The following is a 16,282-nucleotide window of genomic DNA, read 5'->3' on the forward strand; positions in this document are numbered from 1 at the left end:
CACCCCCCAGGGATCCCTGTCTAAAAACAAGGACCTGGATGAGTTTCCTTCCTGTCTCCCATCCACTTGGGCACAAGAAACCTATGGCAGTGCCACCAAGTCCCCTCTTGTTCCCAGCATGCCTGCTGGTGCTCCAGACTGTATCAGCTAGGGTGATAAGTGGATCCCAGGAGATTGAACTCTAGCTTTGGTCTCCTTCTCTACTCAGACGCATCTCTGATATAGTCCCAGCACCAAAACCCATATCCAGTACTTAGCAGCAGCCCAGTGAACACTGGTTGAAGCCATGGCACACCATGAGTTGGTGTCTGTGTAGGATTCCAGTTGGGTGGCACCAGCCAGAAAATGCAAAGGAAAAATCTCTAGAGCAGTGGTCTCCCATTAGTCCATACACTGGTGGGGGTTCAGGTGGAGAAAGGCTGAAAACCGTTAATCTACAGCGTTGGTTATAACTGCGGGCCTGTGGATTGGTCTGCAGAATGAATGCCAGTCCACAGGTGTAAGAAGGTTAAAGAACATTGCGGTAGAAAGTACATTTGAATGAACGAGAGGAGTCAACAGCAGCCAGCCTATGGATCAGTCTTTTATTACAGTAAAGGGCAATACCCAGAGAAGCCAAAAAAAAAATCAAATTTTTAGTAACCTAAGATGTCCTTAGTCACAGAGCTGAAGAATGTGTTTTCCAATATTTGATTTTTCAGCTTGACACCCTCTCTTGAAATACTCTCTCTTCAGCAATGAAAATGTGACTGTTTGCTGGTTTGTCTTGAGGTTTGCAAATGACTTACAGAGTTTTTCTGGCAGGACTTCTGTGTTTCCTTCTTGCAAATAAACAAAAGGCCATTTCTCTGATATGTCTTAAGCAGAGAGGAGGGATTCTGTGGCTATCCCTGGTGGTGTGAGAAAGAGCAGAAAAGGAGCGAAAGGAAGGGTGAAGTAGAAAAATAAAAGAAAGAAAAACTGGAACAATCAGAGGATTGAAGCGGGGGTGGGGGGAACACAACGGCAAAGAGGCTAAGATAAATTGGAAATGGGAAATTAGCGTGTCAGGGGTATCAGATGCTGGGACTCAGGAATCATTAGGGTCCCACACACCGGGGCAGGCGATGCATTTCTCCCCCTCCTCCTCCCTCCCCTGCCCTGTGTCACCAGCCCCTAGTGCTCTGGGAAGACAGACTTTCCCTCCTTCTCCCAGGCAAGGCTGCCTGCAGCCCAGCCACCCCGCCAGCCTGACCCAGATCTGTCAACTGATCAATGACTTTTCCCAAAGAGGAGAAGGGAAAATGAAAGGAAGAAAGAAAAAGGGCAAGAGAAAAAAGATAAAAGGGAGGACGGAAGGGGGGAAAGGAGGCAGGAGAGAAACAGAGAGGGAGGAATGAAGGGAGAGGAGTGGGGAGATAGAGGAAAATGCTCTCTCCTTAAGTGGAAGCAGCCAGGGCCCAGGCCGGTTTCCTCCAGAAGGTTACATAAATAAATAAACACACACGAACAGGGGACAGCTTGCGGCGGTCCTGGACCAAAACCATAGTCGAGGCAGAGGGTTCCGCCTCCATCTTCCCACCCTTTGCCAGTCCAGACTAGAGCCTTCTTTTGCTTTTTTACCCCCCTCTTAAAACTCAGAGCTGCAGCTTCCCCCTCCCTGAGCTTCTCCCCTATCAGCATCACACCTGCCTGCAGAAATCTCCTTTTGCACCTGGATAAGAGGCGACTTGTCTGCCTGTCTCTGCAAGGTCCCCACTCCCACTCTGCCCAGAACTCTCTGAGTCTCAACTAGGCAGACCCCATCCAACCACCTGCTGGGAACCCCAGCCAGCCCCACGGCCTCAGTAGCACCAGCCCACCCTCTCCCACTCGACTGCCACCACCTGACTTTTTGGCGTGTTTTCATGTCTTACGTGGCATTTGTCTTTGTGAATTTCAATGGCCTGTAGACATAAAGTCCACAAGCAATGAGCCAATAGTGCAGAAAGGAAGCAAATAATGTACATAACTGGCAGGATCAGCACAGGGGGGGGGGGTCCCTCGGCCCACCTGTTTGGAGCAGTGCCAGCATTCACGAGTCCTTACAAAACCCCAGGGATGCTCCCCAGAGGCAGCAGGTGGGGTGGTGGGATCCCAGAGGGCGATCGTTTCCCTTAGAGAAAACATGGGGGATGCTAGGACAGACAGACGCCCCTGACACCGGGGCTCAGGACTCCAGAACCTGGCTGGAATTCGGGAAGGCATGTTCCCAAGAGTGGAAGGCAACTGCTGAGGGTGCTCAAAAGATACACGGTTCCATGTCTCCAGCCTGCTCAACGGGCACAAGCGACCCAGGAGATCTGAACCCGATAACCCTGGACCAGAGCCCACGTCCTGGCATGCTGGTCCCCAGCACACTGTCCCCACCCTGAGTGTCAGCACAGAGCCTTGCAGCTCCTCCCAGCATGAGGGGGCTGCACACGCCAGAACTGTGGGCTCCCTGTGGATGAGATCCGGACACGTGGCCACTTCATCCCAAGAAAGAAATGGCGGAGGGGCTGGGGACATAATGCAGGAGGGATGGAACTTGCTTTGCATACTGCCAGCTCTGGTTCAGCCCTGGCACCCCATAGGATTCTTGATGCATTGCCAGGGAACACTCTTGAGCACAGAGGCAGGAGTAATTCCTGAACACGGCCAGGTGTGGCCCACACCCCAAACTCCTGCCCCCAACAACAGCCACAAAACCCAAGAAAAAGAAGTAGGAAAGACTTTTGTGTCCATCTCTGGGTGCAGGACAAGCGGCGAGCATTTAGCTGCAGGTGGGGGGTGGAGGGTGGGGGAACTCCTTTCTGGCAGTCAGATGGTGGGGGAGGGGTGCTAGAAAGATCCCAAGGGGGCACAGAGGCCAAGAACCAGGAGACCCCTTCAAGGGCACAGCTCTGCGCCCCTGATGAGCAACATCCTGGGTAAGTGTTGCCAGGAAAGTCCAGAAGTCATGGTCGACTCAGCACAGCTCGGACGAAGGAGCACATGGGCCTCTGCCTGGCCTTCAGTGTGCCCACAGGAAGGAGTTGGCCGGGGCTGATGCTGCCAGGCCCGCAGGACCCGACTCCTGGGCACCTGGGTCAGAAGCCCCCAGAGCCAGGAGAACAGTGAGCGTGTTTGTTGTGCCAGCGCCCTTGGCCCCAGGTTGATGGCCGCCAGCCTGTCTCCTACTGTGCCTATCCTGGCTGGATCTTCGTCCCCCTCTGGGTTTCCTGGACACGTTTTCAAGTGTCCACGAAGCTTACCCAGCGCCCAGAACCCCGTCGTCTCACACAGACAGACGGATGATGCGCTTTGCCAGGAAGGCTGCTCTGCCCTCTCCTGCCAGCCTCTCTGGTCTCCAAAGCAGGGCCCAGAGGCACCAGGGTGGGGGTGGGTGGGGGCTGGGATCAAAGGTGCTCTGAGAACTGGCAGGATGGGGACCCCCTGTGCTGGGTGTGAACTTCACCCCAACTCCCGGTTGCTGGCAGCTCAGCTCGCTGCTGTGTTGGCCCGGCCCGCAGAGACTGCTGGAGAGGAAATAGAGGTGAGACCGGGAGGGAGCCAGCTCCTCCCAAGGTGTTCAAAGGAGTCGGGATCCTTCGAAGGAGAGAGGGTGGGTTTCTCGAAAGAGCTGCCGCAGACCCAGACGCCCTCCTCTGAGCCTTCCCCTGACAGAAGGTGGGCAGCGGCTGAAAAGGACTCGGAGCCTAATCCAGTTTCCAAGGCTCGGCAAGATTTATTTATGCCCCACAGTCCCGGGGAACTCACTGCCCTTCCCTGCAACCCCTCCCCATCAGAGCCGGGTCCCCTTCTCCTGCCCCCCCCCCCCAGCCCGATGATAAGTGTTCGACCTGGCGGGGTGGGGAGGAGCAGGTCAGCTGGGGGTGTGCAAAACCTGGGTGCTCTAATCCATCCCCAGCGCCCACCACCTTGTCAAGAAGGCAAGAAACGCAGGAAGTCGCAGCTTTGGCTGGAGCCAGCTTAAAACAAAAACAGAGGAGCAGAAAAAATTGCCTGGGAATGTGGACTGCATTCTAACGAGCGCGCTGGGGGCGTGCCAGAGGGGTGCAGCGGCAGCCAAGACCCGGGCCGCCCGGTCCTGCTGCAAGTTGGGGAAGAAATCGCGGCCCCCAGCGGCCTCCGCCACCGCCAGGACAAACCCGGCTTGGCCTTCCCAGGCCCAGCAGGCGAAGGGTGCGGAGGTGGTGGGTGGGGCTGGGGGGCTTGGGGGTCGCGCTGCCGTTGGCTGAGGACCTGGGAGCTGGTCTGAAGCCCGATCCGGGTGAAAAGCACCAAGCAGTCTCTTGAGTCTCCAGGAATCCAGGAGAGAATTCAGTGGTCGGCAGGAGCAGCTTGGGCTCACCCCAACGCCCCCCCCCCAGCCCCCACGCCCGCCTAAGTCCTCACCCCTAGCTAGGAATGAGACCCCCAATCTTCCGACTTCAGCCTGGAGAATTTTTGTCACACCACTTTCTACTCATCTGGAAAGGGATGATTCAAAGTATGAGCAAATATTATGCTTCCCTGCATTTATCTCTGAGGGGGAAAAAATCACGTATGCTAATTTATATGTAAATTCACTACGGCCCCGGGGCTCCTGGCCGGCTGCCAATGGGGGCCAAGGAGCCTGGGGTTGGGCCTTTGTCTTGGGTTTTCCTGCAACGCAGGGACGTCTTGCAGGCTTTGGGACCTTGGTCTTCCTTCCCCTGACCCCATCCCACCCCATCTGCACCCTCTTTCTTCCCGTGCCTACTAGTTAATATTCTTCTCTGTTGCAGCTCCATCCACCTGCTTACGGGAGGGACCCTTGGCCCTGGACTCAGTTTCCCCACTGCAGGGAGCTGTGGGTGTCCTACTCCTCCCCACACACTCCAGGGCGGCTGCTCCATTACATAAGAGAGGTCAATCAAGGCTGCCCCGTTGGCCTGCCTTCTCCCGTACCCACCAGTGCAGAGACCGCTGCTGAGGCCAGCCCCCCCCCCCCCCAAGACCAGCTGACAAGGACACCCGACACAATTCGCCCTCCCTCCCTCCCTCTCCGATACCGCCCCTCTTGCCTGCTTTCTAGAGCCTGAGCCAAGAAGGCTCCCAGCCTGTGTGCCCCTGACACCTGGTGTGACCCTGCCAGGTCCCCAAGCACGCGAGGTCAGAGAGGCAGCAGAACCCCGGGCCTGTCTGCAGAAAGGGCACGGCAGGCCAGAGGTGGACCCCAGAGCCGGAGAACCCCAGGCTGCAGCAGGGGGGCAAAGAGGGAGGTGGTGGCGGCTGGGATGTGCCACCGTCCCTGGCCCCAGCCAACTTTCCTCTGGGAATTCAAGTGCAGAGGACTCGGCTTCCCCTCCCCCGGCCCTCCCGGTGGGGGCCGCCTGCTGGAACACAGGGAAACTTTCTCTGCCAGCCTCAGTCCCTAGGAAGGAGCTCGAATATGCATCATGGGAAAGTGGCCAGCCAGATGCCACCCCCACCGGCCCCCCTAGCCAGATGCCACCCCCACCGGCCCCCCTAGCCAGATGCCATCCCCACCGGCCCCCCAAAGGAAAGGGTGGTAGGGAGTCAGCAGGGCAGCTGAGCCTGTTACTGCCCAGGATGGAGCATGGGGGCTGGGGGATGCCTGCACAGGCTCTGGATGTTGGAGTGGGTCCCAAATGTGCCCCCCTCAGGGCACAGCCCTGCGCGGAGCGCGCACACACGTGGCCAGGAACCCGCCCTCCCCCCCCCCCCCACACACCCCCGGGCTCAGCTTCCTGGCCCATAAACAGCAAATTAGCACCTAACTCCCATCCCTTCTCTCTCTCCAACTTAGCGTAGCTCCCCAAATTTCAGAGCCCTGAGCCTTTTATAGGCTGGTGATCTCCCCACATCCTCCACCGACGACCCCCAACTAACTCCCACCGCCCCAACCACCCGCAGCCCCGCACCCCCAATGCGTTTCCAACTAAGACAGTTGTCCACCTCTCCTGCTGCGGAGAGATCCAGCCTTTCAAGCTGGATCCCCGAGCAGAACCTCGGCGAGACCCAGTTACTGCTCTTTCAGAGCCTCGCCTGCATTTCTCCCCTCGGCTTCTTTGCGAAGCTCTGCAAGTTGCCCGGCGGCGGCGGGAGAGATGTGTCAAGTTTCCTCTTGCAATTTCTTTCCAGTAACAGAAGCAACACAGTAGCCACCCGGATGCCCTCCGAATCTGTCATCCCACCCTCCCACCCCTCCCATGCCCGGTTCCCGGTGGGCTCGGCTGTGCATGCCTACAGAGCCCCGAGCCCAGCAGCACCGGGGACAGCAGCCCGGAGCCGACGCACCTCGCGGGAGCGCAGACACCCTGGACTTAGGCACACACAGCCCTGCGCTCCGGGAGCAGCCCGATTGGAATCAATAGTCTCCCTCCCCGTCTGGCAGGGAGGACGAAGTCCCAGCCATACTGTTGAAACGCTCTCGCCTCCACCTGCAAACCGCACAGCACCGCCGACTCGGGAACCCGCGAATCCTACAAAGCAACGCCGCGCCGCCGTGCAGTGCAATGCCTGGGTCCTGGGTGGGCAAACCCATCGCAAACCTCTTACCTTGGAAGAGAAACAGAGCGGCCAGCCCCGTGAAGATGGCCCAGGAGAGGGAATTGTGCATTTTTGCCTGGATGGTTTTCATGATTTTTTTTTTCCCCTTCTTCTTCTTTTTCTTCTTCTTTTTTTTTTTTTTTTGTCAGGTTCGGGGCTTTTCCCTTGCTTTCTCTCCTGACAGATTGCGAGGCTCTTGAGCTGGTGGAAGGAGATTTAAATCCACTGTTTCGCTGAAGGACACAACAAGAAGCCGAGGGTGTAAGAGAGTGTGACTTCTCAGTAATTATCTCTACTCATACTCTGGCACTGAGACACATCGTACAATCTGGCTCTGGACAGCCCTCCTACAAGCTGCAATCATTGGTTCTAATCCAATGACTGACAGAGCTACACCACACACGCGCGCGCGCCACACACACACACACATACGCACACGCACACACACACACTCAGGAATCATTTACTGGGCAAATCAGGCTAGCTGATTAAAGAGACAGAAGCCTGCAGAGATGGAATGATAAATGCCACTTTGCCCCTTCTATATTACTTTCATTTTTTAAGCTGACAGTCACAAAACCCCAAGCATTACAAAAAAAATTTCCCCCTTTCCCCCCATCTGGCATTTGCCCCGGCCCTCCTGAACTGAGATACCCTTCGCACTGGAAAAATCCCATAGGTGGGATGGGCTCCCAGAAAATTTTAAAGGGACATTATCATGCTCCGAGGCAAGGATGAGTACGATTTCATTTGCCGGTACCTTTCTTTCACTGCGATGAAAATTTCATTCTATGACACATCCTCTCTCTCTCTCTCTCTCTCTCTCTCTCTCTCTCTCTCTCTCTCTCCTTTCTCCTTTTCCAATCAACTTCCTACTTCACTTTGGAGGATAATAGATAACTTCATATTTTCTGCCACATCCATCGCTCCTGTTTCCAAACACCTGTCCAGCACCTCGTTTTCACCCACTCAATTTCAGGTACCCGATACTGTGAAAGAGATCAGGTTTCTGAGATTTGACTGTCACAGTGCGAATGTGAGATCTTTCTCCCAAAGAGGAGTGAGGAATGAGTTTCTGCCCCGTGTCTCAGCCAATCAGCACCACCCGAAGGAAGCCTGGAAGTGCTTGGGGTTTGAACTGCAGCAAGAAGGCTCTAAGCTAGACGTGTGTAAGGACTGTCTGAGTGTGGATCTTGTGTGTGCTTCTTGGCTTTGCTCGAAGAGAGCTGTGGATGGCTGTCTCCTGTCTCATAGTCGATGACAACAGTCAGTGAGTGACAAATAATGAAGTGGGTGCAGTGACTTTTTGGAAGACGGACTGAGGCCATATAGACTGGAGATTGTCATTTTGGGTTTCTCCTTAAGGGAAACCAGTTATATGAGGAGATCTACAAATTCTGGACAGAACTGACCTTCTCTGGCTGTTTCTGAGGAATCCCCCCCTTTGCACACCCGCTACCTCCACACATACCCCTTAAAGGTTTCTCCTAGGTTGCCACAGCTAATCATCTTATAGGTCTCCCCAATTAAAAAAATATGTTTGGCTTTTGAGCCATGAGTATTCAGCGGGGACTCGTGGCTTTGTGCTCAGATCTCAGCCGTGCTCGGAGGACCGTGCAGTGCTGGGGAATGAGCCCAGGGTCTCCTGTGTACAGAATCTTTGTCCCAGCGCTCCACCACTTTTTTGCAAAATATTGCAACAGAAATCAATAGATTTCTCTTCTTGGCTTTTGTTTAAAGTCCTGCATATTTTCCCCTACCAAAGAAAATCCCCAAAGGTCTTCTGCCATTACCACTAAAGGTGCAAAATAAAAGTAATATCCGGCTGCCACTGTAGAGTGGAAGCAGTGAGACCGCCCCCAACAAGACCCTTCCCTCAAAATGATAAACACAAGTCATGTATGCATCAGGTCATTGCTAATGTTATGCACAACTGTGATTTTGTTTTAGATGCTTCCAGTAGGATTTGGTAAGTGTGTGCATGCGTGTATGTGTGTGTATATGCATGTATGTATGTGCGTGTGTGCATGTCATTTTATTATTTTATTAAATCTTCAGTTGTATTTTATTTGCATGTAGTGTGTGGTGCTGGAGACAAAATCCATTCTTGTGAGGCAAGTGCTTCACCATTGAACTACATCCCTACTCCCATTTTATCTTATTTTTTTAGAAAAAGACATTTTAATGAGCTTTGTGGTAGTAATTGTGGGAGTACAATAGAGATCTTCTGGGGCACAGGGCCACTCCTGCAGTGCTCTGAGTCACTGGGGCAGTCAATGCTGGACAGAGGACATGCAGTTCTGATGGCCACACCCAGAGCCTCACACACGTGGATCTGGGGCTCTTCACATCCCAGGTCACCGTTGAACTTTGTAGTGAAAGGCAGTTGCTTCGTTGTTATTTCTGCTTAAGATTTCATAGGAACACATTACTGAACACTTGGCCTTAGGACAGTGAAAGAACTTGACATTCCTTGCAACCCCATAATAATTTTGATGTATAAGTTCTTTTGGCCTCGCTGGTGCTCACTACTTACTCCTGGCTCTGTGCTCAGGAATCACTGCTTGGCTGGGCTCAGGGGACAATATGTGGTGCTTGGGGTTGAACTGGGGTCAGCTTTGTGCAAGGCAAGTGCCCAACCCCTTTTGGGGATCAGTCACAAACTTGCCATGGACACAGTCCTGGTGTTTACCACAAGTCTTAGAGGATCTCTTCACTGGTGCACAGAGGTGCCCCCTGCAAGCAGGAAGCCCAGGGAATTGAAGCAGAAGTAATGAAGTGGGAGACCAGGCTGGGAGCAGTCCTCGCTGCTCCAGCAAGGACGCTGTCACTTGCCTCTGTGGCACGTGGTCTTTAGTGAGTGAACTAGAACCCTGAAGTCATTAGTAAAGACCCTCCATTTGTTTTTCTTTTTGGGAGGGGGCATACCTAGGGATGCTCAGGGTTTATTCTGGCTCTGCACCCTGTGATCACTCCTAGTGGGCTCAGAGGACAATATGGGATGCCAGGGCTCAAACCTGGGTTGGTTGTATGCCAGGCAAATATCCTGCCCTCTGTATCATTGCTCAGGTCCCTAAAGACACTTTATGGGGCTGGAGTGATAGCACAGTGGGTAGTGAGTTTGCCTTGCATACAGCCAACCCGGATTCAATTCCCAGCATCTCATATGGTCCCCTGAGCACCACCAGGAGTAATTCCTGAGTGCAGAGCCAGGAGTAACCTCTGTGCATTGCCAGGTGTGACCCCAAAAGAAAAAAAATCCTTTATTTTTAAGGTATTGTTATCCAATATTTTCCCCGCCATTGAGTTGTAACTCACACACCCGTCAAACTGTCCTGGACAGCCTGCCTTCCCTTCGTCTCCATGCCAGTCCCTCCGTGCATTCTCTGCAGTGGCTGGGACACAGCTGGGATGAACAGAGCAGGTGAAAAGGGTGTTTCTGGACCAGCTCACCCCTGCAGGGGTCACTGGTTAGGGGTCACTCACTGTTTCTGGACCAGCTCTTCCCTTCTCTGCAGGGGCCACTGGGCTAGTCCTTAGCCCTTTACCTGGAGAACAAGGGCACTAACTTCTATCACCATCTCACCAAAAGCTGCCAGAGGTCTACGTCTTGGTTTATTAAGCATCTACCTGGGATGACAGCAGCTTTCAATCATTGGGTCCACAAGAGTTCTTGGACTCTTCACCTGGAATCTTCATCAAATCAAGATCATAGATCAAGATGTGGAGACTTTGGAAGCAATGAGAGTCCAGCATTGAGTTAACAACCCCAGTTCAAATTCCCAAATACCTGGCATCACACGTGGTGCCCCGAACACTGTAGGGAATCATTCTTTTTTTTTGAGGGGGGGTCACACCTGGCGATGCACAGGGATTACTCCTGGCTCTGCACTCAGGAATTACTCCTGGCGGTGCTCGGGGGACCATATGAGATGCTGGGAATCGAACCTGGGTCAGCTGTGTGCAAGGCAAGCGCCCTACCCGCTGTGCTATTGTTCCAGCCCCTGTAGGAGATCATTCTTGAGCACAAAGCCAATGTAGGTCCTGAGCACCTCATTGCATCCTCCACTGTGCCCCTCGCCCCCAAGACACAGGAACTCAAAGCAAACAACGTGAGCTGGGGGAGTGCACATGCCTTACACTTGTGAAGTCCTCAACGGGGAGCCTGGGGACCTGATTACCAGGTCCCCACTACCGGGAAAGTTCATGGGTTTTGACTCCTAGACCCCAAAACACTGTCGAAGAGAAAAAACCCTATAAAATAAACAAATTCAGGGACTAGAAGTCTGTGCAGTGGTTACCAGCGTGTGCCTGGAATGCCATCAAACTGGGTTGGATTTTTAGTGCCACATGGTCACCAAGCATGTCCCAAAACCATTTTGGAGAATGTATTTTTACCATAGTTCAGGTTGTATGACTGTTCTAGGACCAACATTCACCCTCAAAGTGCCCAAGACCTTCCATCCCATCACAGCTATTCTGTCTCTCCCTCCACTGCTTGGTAATCTGAATTTCATAACCCAAGGTCAGGGGGTGGTCACCATTCAAAGTGGTCAATTCCCTTGTTGTACAACAGCATTTTGTTGTTGTTAATTTGTTTGGGGGCCACATCCATGATGCTCAGGAGTCACTGGCTTTACACTCATGAATTATTCATGGCAGTGCTCAGGGGACCATATGAGATGCCGGGGATGGAATCTGGATTGGCAGTGGGCAAGGCAAGCTCCCTATCAGCTGTAACTATCTCTTGGGATCAAGCAATAGCAATTAAAAAAAATTTTTTAAATGGAACCAAATAAAGGGTGTTGGGAGGATCCCTAAAGATGGGAGAAGCATGCTGAAAATAGACTATAGACCAAACATGATTGCCACTCAATGCCTCTTTTGCAAACCACAACATCCAAAAGGAGAGAGAGAAGAAAGGGGAATGCCCTGCCACAGAGGCAGGGTGGGATGGGGGGAATGGGGGGCGGGAGGGATACTGGGATTCGTGGTGGTGGGAAATGGGCACTGGTGGAGGGATGGGTATTTGATCACTGTATAATTGAAACCCAAGCACAAAATTTGTAAGTCTACAACTGTACCTCATGGTGTCTCACTAATAAAAATTTTTAAAAAAATGGAACCGAATGCCATGTGCTGCTGCTGTATGACCGAGCCCTCCACCAGCTAAGGGCACCATGCCAGGCACAGACCGACTGCCCACTAATACCAGTCTCAGAGCCCTGAGTGAAGGAGCACAGTGAGAAGCTGGATTCAGCTCTGCCCCTGGATTCCTGGAGTTGGTATTACCTGGGATCTGTGCCTGAAGGTGGAAGTGCAGTTGTGTGTGTGTGTGTGTGTGTGTGTGCACGCGTGCAGGTGTGCGTGCGTTTTTGTGTGTGTGCATACGTGTGTGCGTGCGTGCGTGCATGCAAGTGTGCATGTGTGTGTGTGTCTGTCTGTCTGTCTGTGTCTGTCCCGTGTCACTAGAGGAATTACTCTCTGCATCCCTGAACTCTCCCTCCTGGCAACAGGGACTGTTTCAGAATCGCACTTAGCACCTTCACCAAGGAAAAAGAGATCTCCAGAATGGCCGACCCAAAAGTCTCCTGAGCATGCAGCACCAGGCAAGTGCAGAAGTGTCTAGAAGCTCTGGCTGGAACCCACTGCAGAGAAATGCTTACCCTGGGTTCTGGGTTCAGCCAAAGGTCCTGTTGGTTCTCCGGTGTGGACACTCTTCTCCCATCCTTGGCTATGTGCTGTAGCACCACGAGTCTGAGGGATTGCAGGGCCAGTGGGGGACCTGTGGAGCTGAACACAGGCTGGAAAGTAGAATTGAGCCTTGCCCATGAGACAAGTGGACAGAGCCACTCAGACTGCTGCTGAAGGAAGAGGGCTGCATGGACACTGTTCTCCTCACCTTTCAGATTTAGGTGTAGGTCTTTGACTCTCAGGTTTTAGAACTGGGAATCCTCGGTGCCCCTGTTCCCAGGTGTGAGGATGCTGACTTCCATATGGGCTGGCCTAGGACCACATGGGCTTCCTAGATCTAGAGGCCAGAGAACGAGCAAAGCAGATCTAACTGGGGGAGCAAGGCATTAGAATGGGCATCTTAGAAGAACAGTTCTTGTTGGGGGAGACTCCCCAGCAGGCCTTGGGTGGGTGAACAAGGGCCACTCCCGGAAATGCTGAGCCTGGTTGTGTGGGCCTGACCTGTGCCATACCGTGGTGAGACAATGAAGCATGGGACCAGCAGAGCTGGGGACCACCAGAACCACACTTGGGATACTCAGGGGGTCCAATAGATCTGGGGAGCTAACAAGCATGCAAGACATACTCTCTAGTCCTTGGAGCTGATGGCCAGCCCGCAACCCCTGTTCCTTCCTTGGAGCTGGGAGGTGTGAGTCCCTCAACCGCACATCTGCACACGTGGGGACTTGTCTCTTGGATCCACCAGCTGCACGTGTCACGCTATCTGCTTCAGAGTTCAAGGGTCTGAAGGAAATCAATGGTCTGGATGCAAAATTAATGTAGGAAGAGAGACCCCCAGTTCTGGGCAGAATGGTGACCCCTTCCTGCCCCAAGAGTTACAGAGAATGCTCAAGAGTCAAGGACGGAATGGGATGGGGGATGCCCAGATCACATGGAACCCTTGATCATAGGAATAAAGAGGTCAAGAATGGGAGCAAGAATAAGATGCGAGGTAAAGGGCAGGGGCTGGGACCCCAGGCACATTGGTGGTGTATAAGTTTGGTGTATGTTTATATCTAAACTACACAACCAAGGGTCCCGTAGGCAGGAGACCCAAACTACAGCAGCCAAACTTCAAAAGGTGCCTATTAAGGAGGCAGTGCAGGGGGACCTCGGACATTGTGGAGAAAAGTTGACACTGGTGGTAGGATTGGTGCTGGAACATTGTAGGCCTGAAATTCAATTATGAATAACAATATAAATCACTGTATTTTAAAATTTTATTTATTTATTTATTAATGAAACACCGTGAGATACAGTTATAGACTTACAAATTTTTGTGCTTGGGTTTCAGTTACAATGATCAAGTACCCAAGTACCCATCCTTCCACCAGAGCCCATCCTCCACCACCACGGGTCCCAGCATCCCTCCCACCCCCCCATCCCCTCCATCCCACCCTGCCACTGTGGCAGGGCATTCCCTTTTGTTCTCTCTCTCTCTCTCTCTCCCTCTCTCTCTCTCTCTCTCTCCTCTCTCTCTCTCCTTTCGGGTCCTGTGGTTTGCAAGAGAGGCATTGAGTGGCAATCATGTTTGGTCTATAGTCTACTTTCAGCATGCTTCTCCCATCCTGGGGGGATCCTCCCAACACCCTTTATTTGGTTCTCCCTTCTCTATCTGAGCTGCCTTTTCCCCTAGCACTGAAGTGGAGTGGCTGGCCTCCAAGTCATGGAGCAAAATTCCTGGTACTAATCTCGGCCACTCCTGAGTGTTAGTCTCCCATTTTGTTGCTTTATGTTCCCCAGATGAATGCAATCTTTCTGTGTCTATCCCGCTCTTTCTGACTCATTTCCCTTAACATGATACTTTCCATGTAGTACCACTTGTATGTGAATTTCATGACTTCATCTTTTCTAACAGCTACATAGTACTCCATTGAAATCACTGTATTTTTTAATAATAGTTTGAAGAGTGATCTCTTTGAGAGGGACCAGAGCTATAGTACTATGGATAAAAAGTTTGCCTTGCATGTGGCCAACCTAGGTTTGATCCTTGGCACGCCATATGGTTTTCTAAGCACTTCCAGGGTTGAACCCTGAACAAAGACAGCTGTGGCCCCCAAACCAAAATCTCCAAAATGAAGAATGGTTTCCTTGAGGTTGAGAGAACTTGAGTGCAGAAATGCTCTTGTTGTTGGTTGTTTGTGGGGAAGGCATGCAGCAGAGGCCTCAGGAATCGGGAACCAGCAGAGGAGACAGGTATGGGGTTGAATTGCCTTGCCGAGGAGGAGTGCATGGATCGGGGGTGTCTTTCATTGTTTCCCCACTCAGGAGGCTGAGAGTGAGCTAGGGAGGTAAATTCGTGCCTGCAGGGACAGTGAATTCTCAGCACACTGCCCTGAGCCACACCTGTCCTCCCCTTGACAGCAGCCTCTGGCCCTGGGTGTGGATGGTCTATCCCCATGAGCCAGGCCAGGAGCCCAGGCCGTGCTGTGTGGTGTGGGGGAAGTGGCAGGGAGAGGGGGTGTGGCGCCCTGTTTCTGATTTCTCTCTGCTATTATGGCAAGGACTGCGGGAACTTCAGTCTAAAGAGCAGCACTGAATCATGCTCAGGACTTAACAAAAGCCTCTCCCGTTGCACCATCCGCCCACTGTGATCTGCCTGCCCTGAGGCCCAGAGGAGCCCTCCACCTGCCCTTCTCGGCCCTGGGGTATAGGAAAGTCCAGTTCCCCTTTGCAGCATCATTTCTAGGAGGCAGAGAGGCCTGGAGGAAAGAGAGCAATGTCCCCCTTTGAAAGGAGGGCCCTCCTTTTGCTGACCACAACACCCAAAAGGAGAGAGAGAACAAAAGGGAATGCCCTGCCACAGTGGCAGGGGGGTGGGGGGTATGGGGGGAGGGATATTATTCATGGTGGTGGAAAATGGGCACTGGTGGAGGGATGGGTATTTGATCATGGTATGACCGAAACCCAAGCACAAAAATTTGTAAATCTACAACTGTACCTCATGGTGTTTCACTAATAAAAAATAAATTAAAAAAAAATAAAAAGAAAGGAGGCCCCTCCAGGAAGGGATAGTGGTGAGGCCATCTTGGACATGGCCTCACTTTTGACATGAATGAAAAGAGTTTTGGGGGGCTGGAGCAATAGCACAGCGGGTAGGGCTTTTGCCTTGCACGCGGCCGACCCGGGTTCGATTCCCAGCATCCCATATGGCCCCCTGAGCACTGCCAGGGGTAATTCCTGAGTGCAGAGCCAGGAGTAACCCCTGTGCATCGCCAGGTGTGACCCAAAAAGCAAAAACAAACAAACAAAAAAAGAGTTTTGGTTACAAGTAATGCAGATTTGGGGGAGGGGTCTGTTTTGAGCATGAAATTTAGAGCAGTGATCACTTGCCTAAGCTGATACTAAAGTGAAGTCAAGCTTGGAAGAACAAAGAGATTTACATTTTCATTCTCGCCGAAAGGAGACCTCTTCATGTTTCGAACCGGCATTATATGGGCACGGTCATCAACCTGGATTTCTGCACGTTATCCCTTCCCTATTTCCAAAAGAAGCCCGTGTGGCATCATTGCACAGAAGAAAGAATTCGAGCTTTAAAAATCACAAGACCTGGATTTGAGCCTAATGCCGTTTATCGGTTTCGAGTCTGAGATGCTCAATTTTCTCATCTCATCTCTCCCATCTCATCCGTAAAGTGGAAATAATAATACCTACTTCACAGAGTTCCTGGGAAGGAACCAAAACGAAGCCACGAAAGCTCTTGGCTTTCATGTCAAACACACACCTCAAGTGCCTCCTTGGTAATTGTCTGCATCACCAGGGTGATGATAAAAAACAGATGCCCGGGCTGGGTGGCATTCAACACAGATTCCCAGGCTGGGCCGCCCTCAGTTAGAAGCTCACGCAGACCCTGCCTTCAGGACGCAGACCACCAAAACACTTTCTTTGCAATCTGCAGAAAGCAATTGTCTTCAAATGCCCCGTGAAAGGGTTCCAGCTTCTTGCTCTTTTCTTATTCTGGCTTTGGGGCCACACCCAGGAGTGCTGGGGAGCTACCCAGGCTGTGCACTCA

General features: G+C 52.4%; 1 protein-coding gene across 1 annotated transcript in view; it reads right to left on the reverse strand.

Annotated features, from left to right (window-relative positions):
- The window catches only part of NTM (neurotrimin), a 1,044,600-nt gene extending 1,037,705 nt beyond the window's left edge, over positions 1–6,895 (reverse strand). The window contains exon 1 of the mRNA XM_056131451.1: positions 6,547–6,895. Within this exon, the coding sequence (XP_055987426.1) occupies positions 6,547–6,628 (82 nt within the window). The 5' untranslated portion in view covers positions 6,629–6,895. The remainder of the gene's footprint in view (positions 1–6,546) is intronic.
- Positions 6,896–16,282: the final 9,387 nt, after the last annotated feature.

The sequence above is a fragment of the Sorex fumeus genome, unplaced genomic scaffold (genome assembly GCF_029834395.1).
Source record: "Sorex fumeus unplaced genomic scaffold, SorFum_2.1 ptg000091l, whole genome shotgun sequence".
NCBI classification, from domain to species: domain Eukaryota; kingdom Metazoa; phylum Chordata; class Mammalia; order Eulipotyphla; family Soricidae; genus Sorex; species Sorex fumeus.